We start from the raw sequence: 21,783 nt of genomic DNA on the forward strand, positions 1-21,783 counted from the left end.
TTTCCTTTATTTAAACAGTAGTTAAGACAATATGAATTTCAAACTGTTTGGCACCTGACATCACCGATGAGTCATAGAAGGACAGAACAGCTGTTATAATGCATTTTGGGCCTATTGTATCTACTGTCGAATTCTGAAGTTGCAGTCATCTATGTGTGTGTAATGTTCATCTTTGTTGACGGCTGACGTGATATGTTATTCATTCATTTTTGGAGTTGTAAAGTTTGTGGACTGCACAACTGCTATGTAAATAACTTCAAATGATTACATAGCATAAGACAAAACTTCATTTGAGTATAGAAATGCAAGCATCAGTACAAGTAATTTACCACATAAACACTAACAGAAAGAATAACTTGCAAACATTTAATTCAATACATCAAAAGGCGATTTTCATTGTAGACGCATCAATGATGATGGTGACCTGCAAATAGAAACAGGTTACAAATTGTTCATCAAAATTATCAATAGAAGTAAAACTTTCTTACACTGATACATGAATTATTAACATTAACAACATGCTTATAAACATATGTGATTCAAACATCAACAAAACAAAGCGAAAATGACTTTTTATAGAAAAATAGAAGATACCTCTTTAAGCATTTAAATTATAATAGTTTTATATACAACGTCAAACGTACAGTGACAGTGGCCGTGTTCGCAACTTGCTGTGAATTCGGTTGAACATGAACAGTCGCTGTCAGCAGTGCATGCGTGGACAGAGTGGCAGTGACAGTTGCCGTGTTGACCCACGTTAGCTAGACTGAAACCGTGATGGGTAGGGCAGTCAGCAGTACAATCGCTGTCCTCAGTGCAGGCCACATGACCCCCTTGAGCTCTCACCGTGTACACTGAAACGGTGAAAACGAAAACCAAGATACTTTAGCGTGTGATTGGTAATAGAGTTTTCTCCCTTCAAATGCTTAACCTATGTCAAGTGATCTCCAGGATCAGTGATGCAAATACAATGTCACATTAACCTGTCAAGTATCAAATATACGTAATAAAAGGTAGATTTGTTCTGTTTTTAACACCCCTTTTATTAAACAAAACGAAACAAAAGAACCTGCATTGGTATAGATTCTGCGTGTTAATCCTATATGGATAGAACCACCGATCAAGTCTGTAAATGACCTTTACTGTTAAACCAAATCACTCTTCAAAATTCTTTAATATAGTACTATAAAAGTTGAAATTTTCGCGGTTTGAAATGTTCGCGGTGTGGTAATTTTCGAGTTGTCAATATTTTAGATCTATATCTCATGACCTATATATTCTTTCAAAAGATATTCGTTACAACTTCACCTTGAAGGTATAAAATTCCGAAAGTATGACATCTTATTCAATGAAAAAAAATCAATCCATATTTTCTTTCATTGTTAAAGTGAAATTTCAATTCAAGACATTTTATAGTGTTTGTTAGTGTAGAAAAATTGTGGTCTAATTAAGGTTGTAATATAAGTTTAAAGAAAAACATTTTCTTTATATTTTTTTCTTCTTTTATCCGTAATGATATCTCTGGTGAACAACTTATGTGAACAAACGTTATGAGAAACACGCTTTTTCAAGTCGTAACTGTGTACATACAACCATAAAGATAAAGATGTAACATATGAAAGTAATGAAACAATTAATGAGTTTTAGTTTTGCATAAACAGTAAAACTAAATTTGGGTTACGCCGTCATGAATTTAAATAGAGGTCGGCATGAAAACCATTCCGAGATATAAGGCGGTAAATTGGAGGACCAAAATCATAAATTGCTTTTTATCCCTGTCATTTTTTTAAACTATCTGCATAGTTTTTGGGTATTGTGTAACTCTTAAGCTGCTAATAAAAAAATAACAAAATCAAACTAGCACATAGTTTATAGGTCGGTTACAGTGTATCCGTTTAATAATGTCAAAGGTACCCTCTTTTTGTGCATAAACACACTTGCATCTGACGTTCAGATATATCAGTCCACTATAAGAATAATGCATCTGAACGCTTACTTTCTAATATATGTAAGAAAGCGTATCTCACTACTGTAGCCTAAAAAGAAAATGTGTCTGCCCTCAACAAGTTCCTAACCATCTACAGTGCAACAACGGATGATGAAAATAAATGGACGCATATAAAGATATTATATAGTTTTTGCTGATATTATATTTTTACATAATTAGATGGAAGTCCTTATATCTGTGAGTAAAATGTTTACATAATTATAATTAGTGTTTACGTGTTATTACCTGCTTAACGTTCAGCATTTAAGGTAATGGCAATAACTGGTTCACCCGTTGTCAGTATAATGTGACTGGTTGAAATGCTATGCTTGGTGCCTTCGGCATGGTATTTCAGTCAGATAGCACTATACATTCGGCATCAGATCCACGCTACCAGAAGGAGGTAAGTTCACAAACTTATCCTGTCTCCGGCACACATACAAACATGCACATTTACACAACAAACATGGAGGCAAGTCGTTAAATGACGTAAGCAGTTACATGGACGATAAATACAATAAAACCAAACAACCAAGCTAACCATACATTAACAGTACAGAACAAGTGATGCAAATATTTTTCAACTTAAGCTGGACTAGGAGGCAAGTACGCTATACATTATACTCACAGACTTAAAGACCTCAACAACGGTAGATACCATCTGTATGTTTAGTGTTAGTCAGAGATGTTACATCCTATATTATGTAAGCCAAGATATCAATCATATGTAAAGAAAATATCAAACTTTACATGGATACATTTGTTTCAATTATGTTTCTTCCATTGTTGACTGTTCTGAACTTGATATAAAGCACTGACAGACACAATTAGGATTTTTATTATGATAAGTAGCGAGGTACGCTGACTTGTTACATAGCAGTTAGTGGATACAGATGTATTCTGTGAAAATTGTTTTAATAGTGACTTATTTATCTGAAAGTCATATAAAAAATTGTTAACAATTCGTCAAAGTTATGAGGAAATCTAAAGAAAAAGTAACACATATGTTTTCGTCAAAAAGAAGCTATTTGTGCTTTTGGTCCGCAAACATAACCCCTTGTATTCAGGAATGGTCGCCATGATGACATTAAATTCCTATCATGTGCTGGCATAACTCCAAGATATAAATAAATTTTATCGGTAATAGCCACAAGAAGGCCCTAATTGGTACCCCTCATATTCAATTATCTTCAACAATAAATAAGAAATATATTTAGATCTCAAAAGTAATAACGACGATAAGGGCACAGGATCCAAACAACAATCTATTCGTTGGGTACGTATTATTTATATATATTTTTTTTTAATAAAAAGCCAAAACGTTATGGTGACAATGCTGACAAAAGGAACTTTTAAAGTTTCAAGACAATCTGCCTCTTTTCAAGTCTCAAACATGCATATCCCTTTGGCCGGCTGGTAGCCGAAGGCTTTTTAAAGTGAAAAATTCATTATGAGATCTCGATATGCTATAGCAAAGTATTCATCTTGAAAACGTGAAATGTACAGCGAGAATTCATCTTGAAATCGTGAGATCTACAGTGAAGAATGAAAAATTCGTCTTGAAACCGTAAGATATTACAGTGAAGATTCATCTTGAATTCGTGAGATTTGCAGTGAAGAATTCATTTTAAAATCATGATACATATTTTACAGTCTGGAATTCATCTTGAAATCGTGTTATTTTACAGTAATGAATTCATCTTGAAATCGTGAAATTGACTCAATTTCAATATTTTAACCTATTGCATTGAACAAGCCTGCATTTCTTAACATTATTTCTACTCTTGATAGTGTGTATAACTTACCTGTCATAATGACAACAAAACAGGCGAGGATCAGAGCGGTCTTCATGATTGATAGTTATGACGAAGTCTGTATTGACACATACGGTCGCGCACCTTTTTAAGCACTTTTAAAACAAGATCACTTTTTGTCGGTCACGATTTGACTTTTTAAGGACAACTAACAGGTGCCAAAAATACAGCATGTAATCGCCAACGCGTGACCTAATGTATGTATTTATATCATTGTTCCATTCTCTGTCCTTCACGTAATGTGAAAATCGGGAAGCTAGCAGTTCTATCCGAATTGCCCTCGCTCGTTACCAAGGGATATCTAGCTGTTGGTATAATGTAGGATCGGGGAAAGCTTTAAGATCAGTGGTTTTTAATTTTAGTTTTAGATTAATACAGATTTGTGATGTTACGTTCAATTTTCATACATTTCGTACATGTAGCAGGTATTTAATGAGGCCAAGTTAATAAAATAACTGTGTTTTCTGTAGCATGTGTTCAAATTTTAGGGTAGGTATGTAACGGATTTTTTTGTGTAAAGTATGTGGTTTATAAAAGGGAGTGATCTTAGCGTTATCAGCGATTCTTAGAAAAATTACTAAAATTAGGATTACACAAAATATTTTTTGCCTGGCCTAATTAATCAGCCACTGTAAGTAAACTGCATATAAAATTGGACATATTTAGAATATTTTTCGGGGTATCTAAATTTGACTTCATAAACAGAGACAAGCCTACACGAACATGTATATTCAGTAATATATCGCTGCAATGCCATCATCTGTCCGGAGGAATTTTGGCATTCTTAAGGGGTTTGGTGATAATTCGATAGAAAAGTATAAAGGAATTCTGCAGAAAACGAGAAAAAAGGACATGAAATTTTAATGAAATTAATTTTAATATACGGTAATAAAATAATTCGCGTAGTCTATAGACTTTAAATGTGTTGTGAAACATTAAAATACGCCTTATTCTGATGATATTTGCATACCTTCCAAGATGTCTCACGTTTCTTTTCCTCAGGAATTTCTAGCATTCTATATTGGATTGCAAACTAACTTTCTCGTTGGATATATTCTACTGATAGTAATAAGTTAATCAATATTTTAACAAATATCTTTTTGACTTGCTTTTGATTGCTTTTAGCTCCAAATAGTACACAATACCACAGATGTTTGCATGGATGAAAGTTTCTTACTTCATAACACATTTTGTATAACTCTATATATACAGTTCAGTAACTCAGCCTTGTGACAGAACGTATCCAACCACACTTCAACAATTCAACCGTCAAATATTTTTTTTTATTGAAACTGATTCTGTTTTAAGAAAGTCAAAACGGCATCGTTCATTATTGATCTCTTAACTATTATGTGATTCACTAAGCGAATTCACGTCCATAGCACAATAATCAAGGAAAACTTTGTCAACATATTGTATTTTGACACCTTTGGGAGGGGAGGGGGGGACCATACTGATAGCAGGCGGGCTGGTACATGGCTGAGCCGGAGAGTTGACCTTTAAGGTCATGGGAGCTGTCACTGCTACAGGGCTGGCCTCAGGTACACCTAGGAGTAATAGCTGGGGAGAGACCAGCGTGGGGCCGGGGAGAAAGGGGAGTGATCTAGTGGAGTACAGACGTGATTAGGTTGTCTCCTGTATAGCTTAGCTGAGGTAAATTACCTAGGGGATTCTCTCAGGTGTTGCTATGGACTATGCTGACCGTGATGTTGTACGTTGTATATAAAGTGTAAATAAACTTGTAAATAGAACTCTGCTGTGAAATGTTGTATTCTGGAAACCTCCTCCCCGTCACGTTACAATATTACTTCCATCATATTTTATTATGATATGTTTTTTTATATTTCATCATACACTATGTTTGATGTAGTTGATCATTAATTATTTACAGTCATACTCGGTCATAGGCTTACTAATTCGTATGTAAATTTGAGAAGAGATATGTATATAGTATATACATCTCTAAACTGGGCAAACAATTTTCTTAATATATAATTTATAAGTTATATATATATATATTTATATATATGAAAAAAGCTATATTTAGTGTGTTAGTGAGAACGTTTCATTGAGTTATTTTAAGAAAATATTTTCATCATTGTTTCATATTACGCAACAAGTTAAATATATAAGCTTAGCCATTTATGTTGTCTTTTGTAATGGTCGAAAAACATCCAGTTAAAAAGTCATGAAAATTACGATTAACCACGATCGGCGAGCAACACGCGATCTACATGTTGTTGAAAAAAAAGCCTTTTGACCCCGCACATGGGTATGTTTAGGTGACCTCGACCTCAACGTAAGTACATTAACTGAAAGCACACAATATAAATATATATATATATATATATAGCATAATTTTGCATAATTTGTGATAAAACTTCAAAATTTCACTCACCTTGGTACATCACCTTGGAGAAACCAGACCTACAATTATTATCTTACGTTTTTCAAAATCTACTTGTAACGAAGGTAAGTATAACGGTATATTGTTTTACCATTTTAAAATAAAATTTAATTTAAACACAGCAATGCAGCGCCATTCTTTTATTTTTATGAGAGCTCTCTCTTTTGACCTGCCTTGGGGTCCTAGAGTACCTTTGTGAAGTGAAGGCAGAGTTTGAGAATTAAACAAGTTTTACATTTAATACTGTCTTCACTTCAGATGGTTTGAAGGGGATCACAACCCACCCTTTTTAGAGGTACATCATCCTTTTCTTAAATAGAGTTTTGTCTTCACTTTGACTTTATGTGAATACATGTTTACATGACCTCAGTGTGATTTTGGTTAAAAGATAGGGTTAATACTTTACTCAATTTCTTTAAAGAATGACTGGTGATATTCGCACGCAGCTCGTGTGATCTCTTCGTACTATCTCAAGTTTAAACGGAAATGCCATCAATTCCACTCACAAGCAAGTCTAATTCAATCCTTAAAGTTACCAAAAAATAGTGATAATGGCAACTATTTGAATTCGCTTGACGGCGTCGAAAAGAGTTTATAAAACAGAACGTCTCAGTGATTTATAATATATGATATAGGAAAATATAATCTATGTAAGTTTACCACAGATGGTAAACTATTAACATGTAATATGAAGAATAACTGCACTCATTGAATGAAGCTCCCTTTATTGATTAGATATTTATTGGCGTCTAAGTGACAAAATTGCATTGAAGTTACCGAGAAACATGTTCAATTTGATCAAATCAGTATTATTCGGAGTAATCAGTGGTGAAAATCCCGAAAAAGGCATGTTATGAATGTATTGAGATCCCATTACTATTGTGCGCCGTAAGAGAGTCGTCCATATGGACTTTTTTTGTCTTTCATGGACGAACTGAACCATTTAAGAAACTGAGGTGAGAAACGGTATGTATTATTCATTTGTCAAAAGAAATATATGATCAATAAACAAAATGGCTTCAACAAGATCAAAACAAGGACTTTTTTAATTTCAACCTTTGCCTAGTTACCTTATCCATTGCAAATAATGATAATGCTATATTTCAAGAAGAATATTCTCGTATGAATTCTGATGGCATCTGATGACGAAGAAGCGTGTGGTATTTCGTTACGTGTTTATATAGTTGATTTTGTTCTTCGATGAAACTAATTGAGTCTGATATTTCTCATATAGATCTTTAATATCTTTATTCATAAAGAATAATGACCGTGAGTTTCGACTAATTACAGACATTACCTCTTCAAATTAACAACCCAATATTTATAATTTTTCTTTATTAAGTGAAACCTCGTATTTGATACTAAAGATATCATGTATCAAATGATCAAAGTTAATTTAAAGAAATTATGAAATCATGCATAAAATAAGTATTTGGTTATTGGCAAAAGCAACTGAATGAACATCAAATGTACACTGTTTAATCATTTTGATATCCTTATTGACAACACTCCAAACATATATGGACACGTTGCTGATAGCCTTTATTGCGGCATCTTCATTTCTTGTTACCGGTCAATAATATTCATAGTAGTGAAGTAAGTTTCGACTTCGGTTTTAGTACATATCACCTCTTCCCTTTGGCATTCCCAGTTTCCCTAACGATGTTTGACGTCTCCGTTGCTTGTAATAGATTCCACCTGATGTGAAAAAATGAGTTGCATTTTCTCAGTTTTTAAGAGTACGAGCCTAGTTTAACCTAATGATCTTAAGAAAGCATTTTGTGAATAAGGTATAAAAAAAATGACGAAAAAAAGAAAATTAAGATAAGTAACAAAAATATAAAAAAGCAAAAGAAAAAAAAATGTTCATGTATCCCAACCTATTGTAGATTTTCCTGTCTACCCTATAGCATTTTTTCACCTATTTTTATGCAACATGAATTTAATATCAAAGCTCATTGTCCTATTTACTAACCTAAACCGACGAGACAAAAATTTTGTATCTCACATCTAATGTCAGGAACGTGAACGCTTCTGTTAGTGCTGATTTGAACTTCTTAATCATTCCGCTCTTCTTTATCCCAATACTAATTTTATTTTTATTATTTCCCCAATGATAAACTTCCCCAGGCTATATCGTATGACCTGAAAACAGGACAACACATAAAGTCACGAAGTCGTCTGCAGCAATGCTGGGCGGGGTATTTGTAATTCTAACTTATCTTACTTGGCAATGCAATTACAGTGCAATATTGGTTGTATTTTGTACAATTGTTTTTGGACGTTATCATGATTTAATCAATATTAATAAACTTTGAACTAAAAAGTGTTTCTGTCTTTTAAACGTCCAGTTATAAGGAAATAAAAAAAGATAATACACAGTTGCACAGTGAACGATATCTACCCGAAAACAATCATAGTAAAATGTAGAATAAGCAATTTCAGAACAATACGTGATGGTAATGGAAAATGGAAGGAAACCCATTTATATGTAGTCTGAGGTGTGTATCTAGCCATCGTTTGGCTGATTAGGACGAGGAAAGTGTGGGTAAAAATGAATGGACATTTCTAACTTTGTTAGTTTAAGATCAAAAGGGTTGCTGAAAGTAAGACTTAAAGTGGTAGGATGAAGTATTGGTACCTGTAACTGGTTACTCAGGCCTGAGGTGTTCCCATCCTGTAGCTGGTTATTCAGGCATGAAGTGTACCTGTTCCTTATAGTCCTGCAGCTGGTTATTCGAGTATGATGTGTACTTATCCTGTATAGTCCTGCAGCTGGTTATGTGGGTATGATGTGTACTTATCCTGTATAGTCCTGCAGATGGTTATTCAGACAAGAAGTCTACCTATACTGTATAGTCTCGTAGCTGGTCATTCGAGCATGAAGTTTACCTATCCTGTATCGTCTCGTAGCTGGTTATTCAAGCATGAAGTGTATCTATCCTGTATCTTCCCGTAGCTTGTTATTCAAGCATGAAGTGTACCTATCCTGTATCGTCTCGTGGCTGGTTATTCAAGCACGAAGTTTACCTTTCCTGTATCGTCTCGTAGCTGGCTTTTCAGACATGAAGTGTTCCTATCCTGTATCATATCGTATCGTATCTGAATTTGTATTTATTGTTATGCGTTAAGTGTTCCAATTGTGTGTTTAAATAAGAAACAAATATATAAATCGGTAAAGAGTTTTAAACGTCCATGTGACGGTAAAAATATATATCAAACAAAACACAAATACTACATTACGCTGGGGTTTTTGCCCATCTTTGTGCTTTTCAGGCGATTTTCGCTAGAGTTTACGGCCATTTTTATAAAGTAGATAATAAAGAATGAAAATATAAACTAGAAAAATAAATATATCAGAACTACTGCTAGGCCTTTCTGTCTTCTAGGGCTCCTTCAGGCGAACTGATGTGTATTGATCACCTTTGGTTACATGTATATCGCCATAGTTTATTATTGGGTATGTCTGTACTGGGTATCTTTGGATAATACATGAATTTCGTATTCATTTTTTGTAATACCAAAGTTATAAGTTGTTGTCTTTTGTTAAGTGGCATAAGCTGCTGATGGTAACATTACGATTTTTATATAATTTTAAATTAAAAAGTATCTTGGCAAGTGTTTCTGATCCAAGTCACTAGTTACTATCAGGTTACATTTATTTGGGACCAATGTATCTAAGTGTGCCTCACTGTGGCTTATTCCATGAGATAAATGTTTGGGGCAAAAAAAGGAAAATGGTTATACTTCAAAAGACAATTTTCAAATCAGTGAAAATAATCCAACCCAATCAGTCATCATGAACAAAGGATGTTGACTACTGCTAAAAGACTTTAGAGATATTTGGGCACGAAAGCAAACAATAGCAAATCAGTTTCATTGTTGGAAACACTGATGGAAGCATATGGATCCATCAGGTTGAAAACAGTTAATTCTATATTACTGTTTGTTTATCTAAGATTCGGACTTGTTTTTACTATGTTGTGTTATTGATGACCGTCAAACAGCAGTTAAATCAAGTTTCAGCTAGTACCAGTTTTATCATTTTTTGTGTACGTTTCGGAAAGTTATGTTAGAACCGTATCTACAGTTTGTAAAACACATTATCGAAGGTGAGTTTTAGTATGTAAAAGCGTGTATAACTTTTAGTGAAGGAGAATTGTTTCTGATTTTGTTAGCGCTGTTGTTGTGGTATGTTTTGTTCTAGCGATTTGACCCAATTATTTATGCTCTGTTGATGCGATCACGCTTAATTTTGCAGTTTACGTGTCATAGTTCTATGAGGTATTCTTTCATCACAGGGAACAGTTAAACAGAACTGCAGGTAGCTACAATCTGTTTCCAAAGTGTAAGATTGATACAATCTATGATCTGTAACTGAGCGAGATCGGGTTATCTAAGTCTTGGGCTAATATTCAATAGCATAATCCAAACCGAGGCGAAAGCCGGGGTTTTGATGTTACAGAATCTTAGCCTGAGACTGAGAAAACAGACCTCGATCAGTTACAGGTTATTGATTTTTTTCTCGCACCTTTTAGTTCGAAAATACTATTCAATTTCGCTTAAGTCTACAAATATTCCGTATGGGGCCTCAAATAATCATACCCTCTGCACTACTAAAGCGACATTTGAATGCTTCCTCGTAAAAAGATAGTCCGTCCTTACAAGGCATTTGACAGTGTAGATTATATTTTATCTACATTATCAGGAATCTAACAAGATCAAAGCAATATAAATGACAAACGAGAATTTGTATAAAGAAGATTGTCAATTTCGAGCTGTTAACGAGTGGATACAAACATAATTCCGCGATATGTCACGTAAAGGAACCAGACAGATGGGACGGGATAGAAAAAGCTTGTACGGGGTTTGACGTGGGATATCTCGGTCAGGGGTGCGAAAAAACATCAATTTATACTCGAATAATAGTCAGTAAGAGTAATCTGCGACATAAACACTAACGAAAAGGACAATTTGCAAACGTTTTATTTATTACATATAGAGGGGTTTTCCACTGGACGCGTCAATGGTCATGGTGACCTACAAATAGAAATAAAATGCAAACTGTTCATTAAAAAACGATATCCAATCATAATACATACACTAAAGTACACGAACAACACAGGAAGGGTGATTATATTCCAAATCAAATGAAAACATCGTATCTTGATGACTTGAAATTTGAGTGATATTTCTGTTCAAACACTGTTGTATAAATGTTACACATTTGCAACATCTGTTTTTATTTTATTCACACCGATCCATTTGTCATCATCGAAACATGCCATAAATGACATATAAAACAAAAATAGAGCCTTTACGCGCAGACAATTTCAAATGCAATAACTTTATATAACAGTCATCAAAGAAATACGAAAGTTTGTTAGCTTGCATGCTACGACATTCATACCTAATAAAGAATCTGAGAAACAAACAAAAAATAGTTCAAGCATTTGTTTTCATACGTACAATGACATTGGCCGTGCGCGCAACTTGCTGTGAATCCGGTTGGCTGGTTGAAAAGGGCCTATAACCACGGATAATAACTTGTGAACCGCTTTGAGACGACCTACGAACTAGGTTGTGATAAAGCGGTATATAAAAACCTCGAATTATTATTACTATTATTATTATTACAAGCTAACAGAAACATAATATGTATAATATTTTCCATGGTTGCAACCGCAACCAAATTGATACATGAATTTAATTATAAAATAAATGTTCAAACGTGTACATGTACATGTTTATAGACAATAGGCCGACAGGTTTATGTTTTCTTTTGTCAATAATGTTACATTGTCATCAAATATAAATTTAAGCGCATTGGAATTAAATAGAATTAACCGGAAATATGCGTTTTAATAACAACGCCTCTCTTTTAAGGACTGGAGTATGGTCAGTTATGGTTAAAGAGTTGCAATTTCAACTATTTCAAGTTTATGATGCTGGACTAAATCCCAATGATCAGGTGCTGAAACCTTAGGCCATTGTGGTAGCATATGTGTTATTTGTTTATGCCAAGCAATTGTATTGTATAGCATTGGTATCTCTGCTCTTTACATGTTATAAATCCTAATGGGTCAACAGGACACATATCAATCATTGTTGCACTAGTGCATTAAATGTCTTTTCATGTCCAGCAAACAAAGATTTAAGATCTCAATCAGTATTTGAGATCGAGGTCAAAAGTCAAATTATCCTTTTACTTCAGTAACAACACATCACAGTGACCTCAATTTAGGATGGACATGCTGTACTGTATTATTTCAGTACTCGACTTCAAAGTCAAAGGTGAAATGGAGGTTCAGGCTGCAAGGGTGGGGCAGACGCCGGGGTCAATTATAATATCATGACTGCATTCGTTTCTTTATGCCCAGCATTTGTATATATATTTTTTGTGCGGGGATCTCAACCGTTTCGACGTTATGACCCAGGGGTTAAGTCTTCAAGGGTGGGGCAGCCCCAGGGCAATCCTTGATGCATATGTGCATTCGTCCCTTTATACTCAGCAATTGTATATTTGGTCATACGTTGGGAAACACAGATATAAATGTACGTACAGTAGATTTCGGGCATGTAGTGCTAATCGGGTCACGATGCATTTTTGATGTTTTGGTGTACACCAATTCATTTGAACAAATTACGTATTAAAACAACGCTTAAACTTCGTCTGGACCGCAATTTTGACTGCAGCGCCCCTACACTGAAGTTCAAAAAGTTTAACTTCCCATGCGCTTTTAATGGGATCGGTGTGGCAGTAACAAAATCATAGTTGCAACCTGCAAGAAAACGTAATTCAAACTCAAATGTCAATGTTTTGATTACGTTTTTAAAAATGGCGCGTGGGACGACTATGCACTCTGTTTTGGACTATAGGAATAAATTCACACTATAGAAATACTTTTTGTCATATAAATTCTAAAGGTCATCATAAAATGTTAATATGCTGACAAAATAATATTCATTTGAAGTGTACGATACTGCAAAATCCAAGCCTTCATCCGTTCTTGGTCCCGAAATTCGCCAAAACCGGAGACGCTGATTGGTGACTTCAGAGCGTTCTATAAATATCTCAAGGGAGCCCCGGGTGTTAATTTCGTTTGTAAGAACACCCATCGATATTCTTTCTTTTATACAACCATAAATGAATGTATGTATGTTGTATCACTTTTTCGCAAATTACAATAAACATGTAAATATGCTCCCACGTGACCTTTCAATTGTGGAATTTTTCATTTTTGTAATAGAATTAATGAGAAAAAACTCGGGTTCCATCAAATTTCCATCCCTAAACTTTCGTTGATGAGTAACTGGATATGCCAGCTTTTTGGAACTTCTTTGCCACTACTCCCTTTGGTTTTTATCAAATATCAAAGTACTGAAGGTCCTGAATCAGTTCTGTCATCTGATCTTAAAAACGTTTTGCATGGAGATCAACAATCCAGTATTGATTAATTGGTTGGAATATGATTTTAATTGATTGGAATATGCTAAAACACAACAGTTTATGTACAAGGAATGTGACTGTAGCGCCACATTTTTGTGCATTTTCATTGAAAATTCATCAGTAACGATTCACATTTTCATCCTTTGTGAAATCTTTCTTTTTGCTTATTTCAGAAATATATTTAAAAATGTATTCTACAAGACGCAAATACTGCCTGCGTTTATACACAAAACGCATGAACCGACGCATCATTTTTATCACAAAATAAGGTTCCCATACCCCACCAGTGACATGAGATATATAGTTTCTGATTTGGAGAACTGAAATGTATATAATGCTGTATTCACAGCAAGATTATACACAATGTCTCAAAGAATAAGCGTAAGAGAAAGGTCACGTGGTCAGCAAGTAGAGTGGTCACTCTAAACAGAGCTCCGACGAAACTGTAAAGCTAACCCACATTTCTTCACCATGGAGTGTCATTACAACATCGGAGGAACCATCAGTCACTGAGTTAGCTGTGTTGAGGGGGAAAGTTGGTAAAAATGTCTGTTTGTCTGATGCTACAATACTTTGTAAAATTTCTAATACTGGCCTTGAGGTCACAGTTCACTGACTTACTGTTATGTTCACGTTACCTGTACGTTCTGATGACTATTTATATATTGATAAACAGCGCACCTACGGCCCTGGATCACCGAGAGCGTGTACATTGAATTATGTTGCATGCATGTTGATTGTTTATGTAACATTATCATTAGAAAAAACACTGGGTAAAGAGAACGTTCACACCAATCTTCGACGTCTTAATCGAGATCACCAAAAAAGAATAAACTCTATAGTTCTTTGTCTCATAACGGTACCATTTTAAGAGGTAGTTATCTGACAACGGTCTATAATAGTCCACGTCCGATCATTGCTATGAACTATACTCCACCTCCGCAACTCAATTTCAAGGATCACCTATGCTGGCCCCCTCCCAAGGTGTTTCCCAGGTCTAACACCTTGGACAGCAACTGATGTCAACCCCCGGCCTTCACCTTGCCGCATTCAGCCTGTATGACCTTGACATTCAGCGCATTGCTCTCAGTGTTCGAAATCTGATATAACCTGATATACAGGCTATGGTCAATTACGAAGTCGTGCCCCTTAGAGCCGAAATCAATGCACTTAAATCTAAAAATGACGATCTTAAATATATATTAGATGACCTTGAGCAATACAGTCGTAGAGAATGTGTCAGATTTTCTGGGTTCGAGGAGTCCAATGGTGTCGAAAACACAACAGAGATGATTCTTGATGCGGTCAGGACACTTTCTGGTGTTGTTCTCAATCCAAAGGACATTGTTAGGTCTCATCGTGTTGGACCTAGAAGGAACAACAAACCACGACAAATCATTGCTCGGTTGGCTAGTCGCGAGGCGAAACGCAATCTTATGATGGCGAGGAAACATTTCAAAGAAATCCCGACTTGTAAAAACATAATGGTTAATGAGGATTTAGCAAAGATTAGGAACTCCATGTGTTTCCACGCCAGGAGCTTAGTGAAGTTAATATAGATCTTGCAAACCTACTCGATTGACGGGAAAATCTTTATCAAAAATCTCTCTAGTGAAAGGATCTCTATTTGACGTGAGAGCGATCTCGTACCCTACGGCAATGTCCTATCAACGACCTTCGACAATAATGGTGTCTCGGTCACAGGTGCACGTGATTCGATAGATTGAATGCTACTATATTATAAAAACTACCTTAGCTACTGAGTGTCTTTACTTAATTCTTATGTTATTTCTGGTCCTTAGCTAAATTCCCTTTTCAGCTCTCTACGGACTTTAAAAAGAGTTGAAACCAACATTCATCTCGTACGCTGAATTCTTGCAGCGTTATTGAAAGTGTTGCATTCAGTTACTGTTACTATTCCAATTAACTCTAATTTAATATTGAACAAATAGACAAATGGCTTGCTCTCATTCGAGTACTGATCCTGAACACTTTTTTTGTAAAACTTTCTATTATTCATCAAAGTCTACCTGAACACTATATCGTAGAGGGCGCAGTTTTTAAAATATAATTATCTCTTCTACGTTTCTGGTAGTACCTGATGCCGTCTGATGCAATATGTCATCGAATTGAGCTGGGGCCTTCTACGACAAATCCGTTACCCTACCCTTACATAAACGCCTAAATCCACTGACTGTACTGGCGGCAAACCTGGTACTCCGCTATAACTGGAATGCCTTACCCGTAATTATCAGTATCTTTCTATACAACAACGGTGTAATTATAAAAGGTTCAAACAAGAATCATGTCTCTGAATTAAGTAAGAATTGGTATGTCTTACTTCTTTCGATTTTATTATTAGACATCCTCTTACTTTTGTACGATATTCTTGCCCAGTTTGGAGATGTCAATAGAAATCCAGGTCCGACTACAGCTGACGAACATAATTATAAGCATTGTACATTATAACGTGCAGAGCATTTTACCTAAAATTTAAGTGTTGTTTACTGAACATATGTTTGACGTGCTGGCATTCACTGAAACGTGGTTAAACCCCTTGAACGAGACGTTGAACGATCTAATTCACGATGATTTTTATCCACTTTTTTGTCAAAGTAGACAAGAGCGAATTAGCGTCGATGTGGCGGTTTACGTTCGGAAAATATTAATGGTAAAACGGCCATCAGATCTCGAAATTAAGAACATCGAAAGTGTAGGGCCAGAATTCAAACTGAATCACAGAACATGCTACTTGGTACTTTTTATCGTCCACCAAACACTAACGACCACTTTTGAAATTTGATCCACTTTTCTTTAGAACTTGCATTTAATATCGGTATTATGAACATCCTGTTTACTGGAGATTTGAATGATAATATGCTAACGACGAGTAGCTGTGCCCTTAAAGACACCATACACCAATTTGACTCAAAGCATTGATTACTGAGCCAACACATTTCACTGTAACCTCGAGATCTTTACTTGTGTTCCTCGTTAGCGTTAGAAATGATGATATTATTGAACATTCCTACGTAGGTGATCCTTTTCTTAATAGTAACCTTATATACCATTGTAATATATATACTTATTTGAAATTTAAACGTTCACCAAATGATAAATCCACTAAACGTCGCATTTGGTTTTATAAAGATTGTGATTTTAATGATTATCGTGATGAATTGAATAATACTAGCTGGAACAAAACAGAAGCACTATCGATTGAAAACAATTCGCTTGTGTTGATGCATATCAGATGCTTCTAAAGATTCTGGGCCTGATCTGATTAGAGGTAAAAAAAATTAAAGAAGGTAAACAACAATTAGTAGTGTTTCTTTGTAATTTTTTTAACAAATCTCTACGTAACCAATATTATCCCGAAATACGGGAAAAGCTAACGTTATGCCTATATTTAAAAAAGACAACCCAAGTGCTGATTCCAATTATCGTGTAATTTCATTATTAAGTATAGCTGGCAAAGTTATGGAAAGGTGCATTTTTAGACATGTTCATAGCTTTCTGCATGATTCGTTTTTTTTTAACAAGGCCCAAGTCAGGGTTTAGATGTTGCGATTCTGCTATAAATCAACTCTTTAATATCACAAGCGACATTGGTTAAGCTTGAGATTGTGGGAAGGAGGCACAGGTTGTTTTTCTAGATATAAGTAAAGTGTTTGATCGCGTATGGCACAAGAGTCTCCTTTATAAATTAAATGAAGCAGGCATTACGGGAACGCTACTAGGGTGGTTCAAAAGGTATCTCTCTGATAGGAAACAACGAGTTGTGGTAAATGAAGAATTTTCAAATTACAGTACTATTAAATCTGGCGTTCCTCGGGGCTCTATATTAGGGCCTTTATTGTTTTTAATATTTATAAATGATATAAATTATTTGCTGATGACACTACTCTTTATCTAGTAAAGACAACGCCATTAATTCAGCCCATATTATAGATAACGATATTTTAAAAATTTATACAAGGGCCCCTCAATGGTTAGTTACGTTAACATCAATTCCTTCTTGACCGTAGCACCTTAGAACGTATATATTTCTCATGTATTATGCCCATCATCGAATATGCTGACGTTGTAAGGGATTCTCTACCAACTTTCCTTAATAATAAACTGGAATCAATTCACAAAGAACCAGCAAGGTTAGTTACTGGAGCAACAAAACTAGTAAATATCGACTTATTATACAAAGACACGTGTTTGGACACACTAGCAGAACGCAGGAAAAAACATAAGATAATCAAGCTTCATAACATGGCCAATCATACTCCTTCTTCCCTTTCTAACATACTTCTAAGAAGAAATTCTGCAATACATAGCCGAAGAAGTAGACAATTAAACCAATTATCTACCATCAAAACTTATACCAGTTCCTACAAAAACTCCCTCCTTCCAACTACTGTTCATCTGTGGAACATCCTACTTTCCACCAATAGAGAAAATCCTTCTGTAACTGTCCTTAAAAATATCTTGACAGAGACAGAAACAAATCGCTAAGTTATCGTTCCTATAGAGACCGTGTTCGCCCGTTTTCAATATAATGTGACCGGGTAGGGGTTTCAGTGAGGTAGCACTATAAAATCGGCATCCCAAAACACACCCGTGTACACTACACGCATGCATATTGCATACAGGGGAGGCCTCCTTAAATCACCATCGCTGTTGATAGGACGTTAAACAATTCTTAACAAAAATCAAACCAAATGTAAGTATGTATGTATGTATGTATGTATGTATGTATGTACAATCATCTCTTTTGAGGAGTGGCACGGTTCTTGATATACACACTTTACAGATTATTCAATTAGGAATGAACCAGTACCCCTCTAAAATTTAAAATTTTGAATTCCGGTGTTTAAGTACATTTTCCTTTATTTAAACAGTAATTAAGACAATATGGATTTCCAACTGTTTGGCCCCTGGCATCACCGATGAGTCATAGAAGGACAGAACAGCTGTTATGATGCAGTGTAATTCATTTTGGGCCTATTGTATCTACTGTCGAATTCTAAAGGTGCAGTCATATATGTGTGTGTAACGTTCATCTTTGTTGGCGGCTGACGTGATCTGTTATTTATTCATTTTAACATTTGGAGTTGGAAAGTTTGTGGACTGTACAACTGCTATGTAAATAACTTCAAATGTTTACATAGCATAAGACAAAACTTCATTTGAACATTGAATTATAATGAGTGTAGAAATGCAAGCATCAATACAAGTAATTTACCACATAAACACTAACAGATAGAAAAATTTGCAAACATTTAATTTAATACATCAAAATCGATTTTCACTGTAGACGTATCAATGCTGATGGTGACCTGCAAATAGAAACAGGTTACAAATTGTTCATTAAAATACTCAATAAAAGTAAAACTTTCTTACACTGATACATGAATAATTAACATTAACAACATGTTTATAAACATATTTGATTCAAACATTAACAAAACAAAGCGTAAATTACTTTTTATAGAAAATTAGAAGATATTTTCTTTAAGCATTTAAATGATAATAGTTTTATATTCAACGTCTCAAACGTACAGTGACAGTGGCCGTGGCTGCAACTTGCTGTGAATCCGGTTGAACATGAACAGATGCTGGCACTAGTGCATGCGTGTACAGAGTGGCAGTGACAGCTGCCTCTGCGGCACTCGTTCGTTAGACTGAAACCGTGATGGGTAGGGCAGTCAGCAGTACAATCGCTGTCCTCAGTGCAGGCGACATTACCTCCTTGAGCTCTAACCATGTACACTGAAACAGTGAAAGTGAGATCCAAGATACTTTAGCGTGTGATTGGTAACAGATTTTTCTCCCTTCAAATGCTTAACCTATGTAATGTGATCTCCAAAGTCAGTGATGCGAATGCAATGTCACATTAACCTGTCAAGTATCATATATCCGTAACACCTCTTTTATTAAACAGAATAAAATATAAGAACCTGCATTGGTATAGGATCTGCGTGTTAATCCTATATGGATAGAACCACCGATCAAATCTTTAAATGACCTGAACAGTTAAACCAAATCAGTCTTCAAAGTTCTTTAATATAGTACTATAAAAGTTGAAATTTTCGCGTTTTGAAATGTTTGCGGTGTGGTAATTTTTGAGTTGTCAATATTTTAGATCTATATCTCATGACCTATATATTCTTTCAAAGGATATTTGCTACAACTTCCACCTTTAAGATATTACATTCCGAAAGCATAACATCCTATTCAATGAAAAAGAAATCAATCCATATTTTCTTTCATTGTTAAAATGAAATTTCAATTCAAGACATTTTATAGTGTTCGTTAGTGTAGAAAAATTGTGGTCTAATTAAGGTTGTAATATAAGTTTAAAGAAAAATAATTTTTTTATCATTTTTTCTTCTTTTATTTGTAATGATATCTCTGGTAAACAACTGATGTGAACAAACGTTATGAGAAACACACGCTTTTTCAAGTCGTAACTGTGTACATACAACCATAAATATAAAAATGTAAAATATGAAAGTAATACAACAATTAATAAGTTTTAGTTTTGCATAAACAGTAAAAATAAATTTGGGTTACGCCGTCATGAATTGAAATAGAGGTCGGCGCGTGAAAACCATTCCGAGATAAAAGGGGGTAAATTGGAGGACCAAAATCATAAATTGCTTTTTTATCCCTATCTATTTTTTAAACTATCTGCATAGTTTTGGGATATTGTGTAACTCTTAAGCTGCTAATAAAAAAATAACAAAAACAAACTAGCACATAGTGTATAGGTCGGTCACAGTGTATCCGTTTAATAATGTCAAAGGTACTCTCTTTTTGTGCCTAAACACACTTGCATCTGACTTTCAGATATATCATTCCACTATAAGAACAATGCATCTCACAATGCGAATCTCACTACTTTCTGCCCTCAACAAGTTCATAACCATCTACAGTGCAACAACTGATGATTAAAATGAATGGACGCATATAAGGATATTATATAGTTTTTTCTGATGTTATATTTATACATATCATATAAGTTCGAAGTCCTTATATTTGTGAGTAAAATGTTTACATAATTATGATAAGTGTTTACGTGTTGCACGTTAGCCCAGGTGAGGAAGCAATATGTTCTGTCCCTAGGCCGGAAAATATCAAAGTCCTTAAAAATGGTAGTTATTATTACCTGCTTAACGTTCAGCATTTAAGGTAATGGCAACAACTGGTTCACCCGTTGTCGATATAATGTCTTCAACAATAAATAAGTAATATATTTAAGTCTCAAAAGTAATAACGACGTAAGCGCACAGGACATGAGCAACCAACTATTCGTTGGGTACGTATTATTAAAAAAAAAAGAGATATAAAAAGCCAAAACGTTATGGTGACAATGCTGACAAAAGGAACTTTTAGCTTTCAAGGCAATCTGCCTATTTTCAAGTCACAAACATGCATATCCCTTTGGCCGGCTGCTAGCCGAAGGCTTTTTAAAGTGAAGAATTCATTATGAGATCTCGATATTTGATAGTAAAGTATTCATCTTGAAAACATGAGATCTACAGTAAAGAATGAAGAATTCGTCTAGAACACGTGAGATTTTACAGTGAAGATTTCATCTTGAATTCATGAGATTTGCAGTGAAGAATTCATCTTGAAATCGCAAAATTGACTCAATTTTAATATTTAAAGCTATTGTATTGAACTAGCCTGCATTTCTTAATGCTATTTCTTCTCTGGATAGTGCGTATTACTTACCTGTCATCATGACAACAAAACAGGCGAGAATCAGAGCGATCTTCATGATTGATAGGTATGACGAGAGCTGTAGCAAGTCTGTATTGACACATACGGTCGCGCACGTTTTTAAGCACTTTGAAAACAAGGTCAGGTGTTGTCGGCCACGTTTGGACTATTTTAGGACAACTAACAGGTGTCAAAATTACAGCATGTAATCGCCAACGCGTGACCTAATGTATGTATTTATATCATTGTTCCATTCTCTGTCCTTCACGTAATGTGAAAATCGGGAAAGCTAGCAGTTCTATCCGAATTGGCCTCACTCGTTATCAGGGGTATCTAGAGGTTGGTATATACTGTAGGATAGGGGAAAGCTTTAAGATCAGTGGTTTTTGATTTTAGTTTTTAGATT

At 35.0% G+C, this 21,783-nt stretch overlaps 1 protein-coding gene across 2 annotated transcripts in view; it reads right to left on the reverse strand.

Annotated features, from left to right (window-relative positions):
- Window positions 1–348: 348 nt before the first annotated feature.
- LOC110463116 (serine protease inhibitor Cvsi-2-like) overlaps window positions 349–21,783 on the reverse strand; it is a 72,073-nt gene continuing 50,638 nt past the window's right edge. Inside the window, exons 1-3 of one of the 2 annotated variants that reach the window (XM_021517472.1) lie at window positions 3,793–3,895; window positions 645–854; window positions 349–424 (exon numbers count right to left, since the gene is read on the reverse strand). In XM_021517472.1, coding sequence (XP_021373147.1) covers window positions 408–424; window positions 645–854; window positions 3,793–3,838 — 273 coding nt within the window. In that variant the 5' untranslated portion in view covers window positions 3,839–3,895 and the 3' untranslated portion in view covers window positions 349–407. Of the gene's footprint in view, window positions 425–644; window positions 855–3,792; window positions 3,896–21,783 lie in introns of those variants that run through there. The other variant, XM_021517473.1, reaches the window with a different exon arrangement.

Source organism: Mizuhopecten yessoensis, unplaced genomic scaffold (genome assembly GCF_002113885.1).
Source record: "Mizuhopecten yessoensis strain PY_sf001 unplaced genomic scaffold, ASM211388v2 scaffold10867, whole genome shotgun sequence".
Lineage (NCBI taxonomy): Eukaryota > Metazoa > Mollusca > Bivalvia > Pectinida > Pectinidae > Mizuhopecten > Mizuhopecten yessoensis.